Source organism: Terrapene carolina, unplaced genomic scaffold, assembly GCF_002925995.2.
Source record: "Terrapene carolina triunguis isolate 2854851 unplaced genomic scaffold, T_m_triunguis-2.0 Scaffold23, whole genome shotgun sequence".
NCBI lineage: Eukaryota > Metazoa > Chordata > Testudines > Emydidae > Terrapene > Terrapene triunguis.
In genome coordinates, this window is record NW_020664374.1 from 14,013,741 (window position 1) to 14,024,468 (window position 10,728).

At 41.0% G+C, this 10,728-nt stretch overlaps 1 protein-coding gene across 1 annotated transcript in view; it reads left to right on the forward strand.

The window, feature by feature from the left end:
* LOC113406184 (ribose-phosphate pyrophosphokinase 2-like) overlaps positions 1-10,728 on the forward strand; it is a 37,653-nt gene that overhangs the window by 9,795 nt on the left and 17,130 nt on the right. The window contains exons 2-3 of the mRNA XM_029910941.1: positions 7,374-7,557; positions 8,688-8,740. Of these exons, the coding sequence (XP_029766801.1) occupies positions 7,374-7,557; positions 8,688-8,740 (237 nt within the window). The remainder of the gene's footprint in view (positions 1-7,373; positions 7,558-8,687; positions 8,741-10,728) is intronic.

The following is a 10,728-nucleotide window of genomic DNA, read 5'->3' on the forward strand; positions in this document are numbered from 1 at the left end:
TGTGACAGTGTACCCCATAAGGCTTTATGGGGAGGGGGTGCTTATAAATGTATGTATGACATAACTGGAATATGTTTGGTGCTGCCTGTGCCAGGTAACATATCTCCGTAAAGGTTATGGTCTACTATATCTATTCATCGTATTTGTACATATATATATCATTTTCTACTTGAGGTTAAGAATATGGTCTGTATGCTTGCTTGGTTTCTAAGTAAGCTTTGGGAGGCATTTGGTCAGCTTCTTTAGGAAGGAATTCGCCAGGTTAAGTACCTGATCAGGGAACAATGCATCTTGGAATGCTCCAATCCACATAAGAAGTCTTCCTGGAGACATGCAAGATTCCATGTGGGCAATGGCTTCAGCCTGTAAAGACTGAGTCATGCAGGGACATGTGACTTGCCCAGGTGACTCCAGAACTCCATCTTGGAGCTGGACTTTGCATAGGAGGGAGGAGGGGGGTCTCCTCCCACAAGAGAGAGTCTATTTAACCCTGGGGGAGACCCCTCCATTTTGTCTTCAGCTGGCTAAAGAAGGAGCCTCTCCACCCCCCCCAGGATGCTTGAAGGAAACCGAAACAAAAGACAGTAGCTACAGGGGTTGTGAGAGATTGCTGGACCCAGGCTAAAGGGAGATTAGCCTGTGAAAGGGAGCATTCTGGAACTGGTGAGGAAATTATCTGTATTTAGTTTGATTAGGCATAGATTTGCGCATTTTATTTTATTTTGCTTGTGACTTACTTTGTTCTGTCTGTTACTACTTGGAACCACTTAAATCCTACTGTCTGTATTTAATAAAATCACTTTTTATTTAGTAATTTACTCAGAGTATGTATTAATACCTGGGGGAGCAAACAGCTGTGCATATCTCTCTATCAGTGTTATAGAGGGCGAACAATCTATGAGTTTGCCCTGCATAAGCTTTATGCAGGGTAAAACGGATTTATCTGGGTTTAGACCCCATTGGGAGTTGGGCATCTGAGTGCTAAAGACAAGCACACTCCTGTGAGCTGTTTTTGGGTAAACTTGCAGCTTGGGGACAAGTGATTCAGACCCTGGGTCTGTGTTGGAGCCAGACTGGAGTGTCTCGCTCAGCAAGACAGGGGGCTGGAGTCCTGAGCTGGCAGGGAAAACAGAAGCAGGGGTAGTCTTGGCACATCGGGTGGCAGCTCCCAAGGGGGTTTCTGTGATCCAACCCGTCACAGCATCGTGACCCCATTCTGACAACAAAATTACTACATGACCCCAGCAGGGGGGACTGAAGCCTGAGCCCGCCTGCACGCCGGGCCAAAGCCCAAGAGCTTCAGCCTCAGGCAGAGGGCCTGTAATCTGAGCCCCACTGCCTAGGGCTGAAGCCCTCGGGGTTTGATTTTCTGCCTCCTTAATTTCATTTTCCTGGGCATTTGACATCCTCAACACTTCGCAAATTTGTCTTCATCTGTCAGCATGGTGATCACTGCACACTTATCTACATGAAGCCATTCACTACAGCTTCTGGATCCTCTACTCCAGTGGTTCTCAACCAGGGGTACGCGTACCCCTGGGGGTACACAGGTCTTCCAGAGGAACATCAACTCATCTGGATATTTGCCTAGTTTTACAACAGGCTATCTAAAAAGCACTAGCGAAGTCAGTACAAACTAAAATTTCCTACAGTTACTTGTTTATAGTGCTCTATATACTATACACTGAAATGCAAGTGCAATATTTATATTCCAATTGATTTCTTATGATAAAGTAAGCAATTTTTCAGTGATACACCTCTACCCTGATATAAAGCGACCCGATATAACACGGGTTTGCATAGAGTGCGGTAAAGCAGTGCTCTGGGGAGCAAGGCTGCGTGCTCCAGTGGATCAGTGCGTCAGTGTGTCTGGCACCCACTGGGATAATTTCTAAGCAATCAACTGTGGTGTGCAGCCGCCTATCAGCTGTTTTGGCAGGGAGCCAACAGATGAGCAGTGTGTGGCTACAGCTTCTAAGCCGCCTCCCACAGCAGGTAAAAATGGTCCATTTCCAGGGCAGAGCAGGCTTTTACTCCTTCCTGAGCAAGAAGTTGATATGGCTGTCCCTGAGGAGCTGGCTCAGCGGCTCCTTTCTCCCCCTCGGCTCTGGGCTGTGAGAAATGTAAATTCCCCATTGTGTGGGCTGCTGCTGCTCCGAGGCTGGGAGCAGGAGAGCTGTCTGGATTGCTCTGTCTGCCCTACCCCTTCGCACACAGAGGGAGTCTTTAAATGAGTTTCTCAAATGCCCCTATTCTCTAACTCTCACAGCTGGGAGCCTGTGTGAGTTAGAAATCCCCCCCTCTTCCCCCGCAGCCAGCAGCAGTGCTAGCAGCCCCTGGGCAGTCAAAGCACTTCATGTAGGTAAATAGTTCCCACCCAGCTGATAGGATGAGACCCAGGAGACAGCATTTCTGGCTAGCCTTAGCAGAGAGAAGGAGGGCCCTGGCGAGTGCTGATCTCAAGTCTCTCCCACAAAGCTGATCGGTTTTATTTTCAGTGTCAGTCAGTGCTCCCCTGAGACATTTCAATTGCTCTTGATGGAAATCAGAGGAAGTATTATTGTACATATCTCTGCTTCTCAATCTTTTTTTCTTGAAAGTCAATGGATCCTGGGGATCCTACCTAGCTCTCCATACAATTTTGACCCCCGATGTGGCCCTCGGGCCGAAAAATTTGCCCACCCCTGCATTAGGTGTTCTCATCTCTCCCGCCTATTTTAATCTCATTTCTAAATTGTGTGCAGTATAGACTAAGCTTATGTTGTCTCACTGGTTGTATTTTGGAAACATTGTAACTCTGCGCTGACATTTTCTAAACAATTTTAAAAAATGGTTTGCATTAATACAGTATTAAAATACCATTGACGTGATGGCAAGCAGTTCACAGCCATGGAAACGAAAGGCATGGACAGCCAAAGAAAAACTGGAAGCTTTGGACAGACTGAAATCAGGAATGAGTCAAGCGAAGGTCTCAAAAGAACTAGGAGTGGGGGAATCAACATTAAGAGGGTGGATCAAAGCTGTGGAAAAATTACGGTCAGTGGTAGTTGAACTGGATGAAAGTGAAGGCCTGGAAAGGAAGCGCCTAAGAATTGCCCTGGATAACCAACTAGATAGAGCAGTATTTACGTGGTTTACCCAAGAACGCTCCGAAGGCACGCCAATTTCCGGTGACATTATAAGGAAACAAGCGGAGAAATTGAAGAAGGATCTCAATTTCAGACGCTCGGGCAAGGACGCTTCTGCACATCAAGGTAACAAATTTAAAGCTAGCAGTGGATGGCTTAATCGTTTTAAAAAGCGTCATAGCATTCGGCAAGTTGCAATTTCAGGAGAGACGCGCTCCGCAGATATAAAAGCTTGCGACGGATACCCGCTAAAGTTACAAGAGATCATCATTGAGGGTGGCTATGCTCCGGAGTAAATCTATAACGCTAATGAAACTTACTTATGTTACTGTATGCTGCCGGATAGAACACTTGCTTCTAGGACCGAAGAACAAAAGGCCAAAGGTTTTAAGGTGATAAAAGAGAGAGTGACAATACTTTTCTGCGTGAATAAAACTGGTTCACATAAACTTAAACCTCTGTGCATAGGCAAATCCAGGTCTCCTAGGGCTTTCCACCATAAGAACATGGATTCGCTTTCATTCATTTATCGCCATTCAAAAAATGCCTGGATGACATCAGATATTTTTGAGGAATGGTTTAAGATATATTTTGTACCAGCTGTCTGGAGCCACCTATGCAGACAAAATCTGGAGCCAAAGGCATTGCTCCTACTTGACAACTGTCCTGCCCACCCCCCAGTTGAGACCTTAACCAGCAAAGACGGGAAGATAAAGGTGAGCTACCTTCCTAAGAATATGACGTCCAAAATACAGCCCCTCGATCAAGGCATTATAGCCACATTTAAAATGAACTATCGTAAAGCCTTAGTAAAGAAAATTGTTGAGGACAATAGTAGCATAACGGATGTAATCAAGAAATTGAATTTGCTGGATGTATTTAACTTAGGAGAGACAGCCTGGCTAGGAATCACTCCATCAACAATAGAGAAATGTTGGCATCGTGGTCTCAAAAGTGCTGTTGTCACTGAAAGCGACGACAACCAAGATGAGGAAGAAGAAGAAGATAACAACTTTGAAGGTTTTATGGAAGAAGAGGCCATGGAGGCAGAATGAGTCTACAGGGAACTTATGGCTCAAAGTGGGATAGCTGATGTTCAAGAGTGGATGGAGGTGGATGCTATGTGTCCAACCTATGAACGACTTACAGATGTAGATATAATTCATAATGTTGCCCCTCAACCACCTGGTGCCTCAGAAAATGTGTCTAACCCTGAGGATAGTGACGAAGAACCCTTGGATCCATCGCCCAAAGCTGCTGATGCGGTTGTAGGGTTAGAGATTGGTCTTAAGTGGCTAGAAAGCCAGGATGTGGATAGACTGCAAATACTGCAGTTAAAATCCATAATTGACCTGGCGAAGAAGAAAGCTCGCAGTAGCATGAAGTAACAAAGTATAGCAAGTTTTTTTTTTAATTAAAAAGTTAAGGGGTGCATCTTAAATAAGAAAGCATCTTGTACCCCCAAAAAAGTTTTCAGACTATAGTGTATTTAATAGTTAACAGTTCATATTGCGTAACAATCTACGTATAACATAGTTGGCTAAGTGACAAAGTGGCCCATGCTCCTATTTGCTAAAATACCAAAATCCTTTTTTACAACAATTTGTAAGGATGTTTAATTAGAAGTTTTCTGATATTTTATGTGAATTTTGCATTTTCCTAAGCATTACACACAGACCAAACAATTGATGTATGATGAAACCTAGCCCACATGGTTGCATTTAGCAGTGTTTAGTACCTGTGTTGTTAATACACTGTATCTTTTAAGTAAGCTTATAAAATAATTGTTGTAATTAAAGAAAGGAGATACAATTTAACCATTGTAGAACAGATTTATTTACTGCATACACTGTGTTAGTTCTAACAAAAATGATTTGCTGACTATTAATAACGGAAAAGCTCGAGGCCAAAGCAAGTTCGATATAACGCGGTTTCACCTATAACACGGTAAGATTTTTTTTTTGGCTCCCGAGGACAGCGTTCTTTCGAGGTAGTGGTGTAGTTTGCTGTGACAATTTTATACTTTTATTTCTGATTTTGTAAGCAAGAAGTTTTTAAGTGAGGTGGAAACTTGGGGTAGGCAAGACAAATCAGTCCAGAAAGAGGTTCAGTAGTCTGGAAAGGTTGAGGGCCACTGCTCTACTCCATCCAGCAAATGAAAGCATCCAGACATCCAACAGAAGTTAGTCGTTGTTGTTTTCCAGTTGTGCATGCATGTTCAACGTCCAGTACCGAACTGTAGTTGGGACCCAGGTACAGGTTTGTTATAGACTAAGATTTGTAATTATGATATAGTGAGGTGTAACCTTCTACAATCCTCATAATTATAATGCATCTGAAAATATAGTTATGATTTTTATAGTCTCCCACCAGAGTCACCCTTGTTCCTTGCAGCTACAGAAAACAAATGGGCCAGCCTGAAGGGTGGTGAACTAGGACTAGGGTGAGTTCCCAAGCTATGGGGCTCTCATGAAACCATGCCTGCTCCCTCTAGTCTCTTCTGAGCAGGGCTCCAGCTCTTGCTGATTGCATTGTGGCAATGTGGCTAGGACATTTGAAGCTTTATAAATCTGACTGGCTCATTGGGTTAGACATGGATTTAAATGGCTGATAGTATTACCATACAGGAAGTACTTTTTCTAAGACAAGAATAGTATGTTGTGTATGCTTAAGGAAGAGAAAGAGACTAGGTGTATGGGCAATATATATATTTTTTTAAATTGGACCAACTTCTGTAAATGAGAGAGACAAGCTTTCGAGCTTACACAGAGCTGCTCTTCAGGTTTAGGAAATCTACTCAGAGTGACACTGAGGAAGAGCTCTGTGTAAGCTCTACAGCCTCTCTTTCTCTCACCAACAGAAGTTGATCCAATAAAAAATATTACCTCACCCACCTTTTCTCTCATATCCTGGGATTGACATGACTACACTAACACTGTGTTAAGTTAGTTTAATGTCTGTGATTGGTACAATGCAGAAGGTCTCGGTTTGGTTCGAGAGTTTGATTTCTTGCCCTTTAGGCCTGTAGGGAGCAAAAGTATTGTAGTACTCCATGCTCGGCCTATTGCATTTTTTTAAAATTTGCTTTGCCGTTTTAAATCAGCTTTAGCTTTACATTCTGTGGTAGGGGATGTCAGTACATTGCATGCTGCAGTTTCTTGGGAAGCATGAGGTATTAATTTTGTGGCAAAACTGAACATTGTAAATCTGGGGAAGAAGGGAGAGTAAAATAAAGGGAACCTCTTACATTCCAGTGTAGAGAAACAAAGGAAGCAAACCCAGTATTAAAAAAAAAAAAAAAAAAAAAAAGGCAGGCTGTTTTTAAGCATTTTGAATTATGAGCTGAAGTAAAAACTGCTTTTCACGTGCATTTGAGAATAGTATCAGTTTCTTGATTTGAATAGTGTTTTTCAGTGTGGAGGAAAAAATTCATTGTTCTTTTTATAAAGCTGCCTAGAGGCAAATATTTTCTCTAGCTAAAGAAACAAATAACAGAGTGGAGTGATGAAATAATGCTAATCTATCTTGTTGATGTTTTAATGGGCATGATCTTTTAATGCTCCAAGCCTCCTTTGGAGATGGCAAGGAGACCATGTATAACAAGTTAAGATTTTGTTTTCAATGTCTACACTACCACTTATGTCGGCATAACTTACGTCACTTAGGTTAGGGTAACTTCTGTCGCTCAGGGGGCTGGCTTATTCATACCCCTAAGTGCCAGTGTGAACAGTGCTATGTCAGATGAAGAATTTCTCCCGCTGACATAGCTACTGCTGCTTGTTGGGGTTGGATTAATTAAGTCAATGGTAGAGCTCTATCCTGTTGTCTTAGAGCGGCTACACTAGAGAGCTTATAGTGGTGCAGCTGCATTGGTGCAGCTATGCCACTATAAACTCTCTAGTGTAGTCATAGCCTCAGTGTTCGACTGAATGAGAGTGGCTTCTGTTCTTTATCAACAATAATTATTTTATGCAGCTTGGTATAAACCTTTCAAGTGGTGCATCTAGAGTAAAATAGCAAAGTTTAGATTTTTTTTTGCAATATACAAAGTAAAATGTACTGTGTGTGCTAAATGAACAATCATATACTCTACACATATTGGACTGTTAGATCTACTGAGAGCTATTAGTAGTTTTCTTTTTAAAAATCCGTTTCATGAACTCAGAATTGTTGTTTGATCCTATAATTATTTCTTCTGTTTAAGTACTTTAAATAATTCATTGGCCTAACCTTACTCTTTTTCAGTGTAGAGATTGGTGAAAGTGTGAGAGGGGAAGATGTGTATATCATCCAGAGTGGCTGTGGAGAAATCAATGATAACTTGATGGAACTTCTAATAATGATCAATGCTTGCAAGATTGCATCATCGTCCAGAGTGACTGCAGTAATTCCATGTTTTCCATATGCCAGGCAAGATAAGAAAGACAAGGTAGGTGAGGTGTGTTTGAATTACAAAGCCAGTATGAAACTACACTCTAATTTCTTTCCCATTTGTCCCGATCAAAAATTTTTAAGATAATCAGTACACTTTTGTAAATGCTTCTAGGAGACTGACCAGACTTGTTTACATTGCCAATATTTGCCTTTCTCAAAAATTATTATGTAATCCTTAAAGGACTGTTGGTAACCAAAATGAATAAGACAAGCCATTCAATTATTCTTATTTATATTTTGACAGACAATGTCAGCTAGCATTCTGTTCACAAGTGCAGGTTTTGTGTGTGTTTTCAGTCTTCTATTTTGAAAAACTCCTACAATAAGTTAACTTCAGTTTTGAGGGCTATATTGTTTTGGAGAGTGTCTGTCTGTAATTCAACACTTCTGTACATTAAAAGAGAAGGGTACACCCTTTCTAAACTAATTCAGTTGTTACATTAAATAAATAAATAAATAAATAAATACTTAAAAAATGCTATATTTTATTAAACATGAAATAGAGGTCATAGAGATGTAGGAAAAGAGAAGAAGTTAATAGAAGTGAAGAACAGCCACTAGAGTGGGAAAACTGAAGTTCTCTAACCTTCAGGCAGCTGGTGGAGGTGGGAATGGAAGCCTTGGTTAGATAGCTACCCCTTTTTCTGTATAATCTAATAGTAAAACTTTCCATTAACATTTCCTTGAAGGGGAAGGAACAGTCATTGGTTATGCTAGGTTAATGAAACTGTCTGGAAAACTCTTCAGTCATGCTGCTATAGAGTTATTTATTTATTTTGTGTAGGACATGGTATTAATCCTGTAAGATAATTTGTTAATAGAAAACTGATATTTTCAAGTTGAACACCTACTTGGATGTTTTGGATCTGTGCTCCCTAATATCGAACTTAAATATTCCTTGTTGCAAATTAAGCTCATTATTACTTGTCCTACCTTCCCTGGGCATGGACAACAATTGATCACCGACCTTTGTATAAAAGCCCTCAACTTGTTTGAAGACTGTGATCAGGTCCCCCCTCAGTCTTCTTTTCTCCAGACTAAAAATGCCCAGTTTTTAACCTTTCCTCATCGGTCAAGGTTTCTAAATCTGTTATCATTTTGCTCTCCTGTGGATTCTCTCTCCAGTTTGTCCACATCTTTTCTAAAGTTAGCACCCAGAACCGTGCACAGTATTCCAGGTGAGACCTCACCAATGCCAAATAGAAAAGGACAGTTTTATCTCCTGAGTCATTGTAACGATGCTGGTTCTGGCAGGACCCAACTGAGAGTGCTGATTCAGGACCAGTTGCTTAAAACTGGGCAGTTACAGCCCAAGGCTGGGGTTTTTCCACCTCTAAGGCAAACCAAATCAGCCAGACAAAGAGGACTATGGTCTCACCCCACTGGCTAACCACAAGTCACACAAGCAATTCCCTTAGACACTCCAGTTTCCCAGTATCACCACCAGTGCCACTCATTATGGGGACAAATGGTTATGAAAACCAATACCCCAGTAAAAGAAAAAAGGTTCTCTTGATCCCAAAGGATCAAGCCCCAGACCCAGGTCAATATACAAATCAGATCTTGCCCACAAATCACGCTGTTGCCAATCCTTTAGAATCTAAAATCTAAAGATTTATTCATAAAAGGAAAAAGATATAGATGAGTTAGAATTGGTTAAATGGAATCAATTACATACAGTAATGGCAAAGTTCTTGGTTCAGGCTTGTAGCAGTGATAGAATAAACTGCAGGTTCAAATCAAGTCTCTGGAGTACATCCACAGCTGGGATGGGTCATTCAGTCTTTTGTGTAGAGCTTCCATTTGTAGCAAAGTCCCTCCAGAGGTAAGAAGCAGGACTGAAGACAAGGTGGAGATGAGGCATCAGCCTTTTATAGTCTTTTCCAGGTGTAAGAACACCTCTTTGTCCTTACTGTGGAAAATTACAGTAAAATGGAGTCTGGAGTCACATGGGCCAGTCCCTGCATACTTTGCTAAGTTACAAGGCATATCTCCCTTCTCTCCATGGGTCAGTTGTATAGCTGATGGTCCTTAATGGGCCATCAAGCAGGCTAGGCAGAGCTAACACCAACTTGTCTGGGATGTCACCCAGAAGCATAGCATAAGTTTGAAATACAGACAGTATAGAGCCAATATTCATAACTTCAACTACAAAATTGATACACACATATAGACAGCATAATCATAACCAGCAAACCATAACCTTGTCTTAGACACCTCATTTGACCCCCTTTATACAAGAGTTGGTGCCACTACAGGACTTTGGTTGCAACCATGTTCTATATGGTCCCAGATTGTCAATAACGTCACAGTCATACATACAGCACATCTTCCACCAGGAAGTAGGTTTGATACCAGTGCTGAGAACCTGAAGGAACCTCTCTAGCATCCTGTCCCTTCCACTCCACCTCCCCTCTGGCAACTACCTCTTCTCCCCCCTTCCTCCCCCTGGATGCCTACACTCTTCTTACATAGGAGAGAAGTTGTATACATAGTCTAAGAATCAAATCCCACAAGGTATTGGTGTTGCAGGTGTTTACCAGTCCTCAGAATTTAGTGCAATGTCACTAGAAAAACAAACCTGTATGACAGTGGTACTAGTATATAAAAGAGAAGATAATCAGAGCTGGGTTAAATTTTTGAAATTTTAATCAACTTTGTAATTAAAACAGTTGGGAATACTTGCCGTTTTGTCTCCTTTTCCTCTACTTGCTATCGAGGTAGACAAAGTTTTGAGGGTGGGAAGTTGTGGCTAAATTTTTTGGGGGGGGGGGTGAATTTTCCCTTTTTAATATCACCCCTAAGTAGGATATAATTCTTCTATATAGGCATGTAAATTAGTAAAATAAATAAATAAATGTTAAGTATTGTGATCATGTAACTAAAGAGTGTGTTTAGGTTTGATTTAAGACTGTGTACCATCTTGAGTGCTTCCTAATGCCAGTGCAATGTTTCAGAAATTATTAAATGCCATGCTTAACATTTAAAAAAAAATAGTTTCTAAATAATTTTGCCAATAGTAATGCATGTAAAAACTTTCTAAATTTGAAATATTTTGATTATGTAAGGAAGAAATTGGGAAGTTAAGTAATGGCAAATGTATTAAATATTGCAACTGCTTAAAATAAAATTAGCATTGCTAGTGGTAATATTGGAAGAAAAGCCA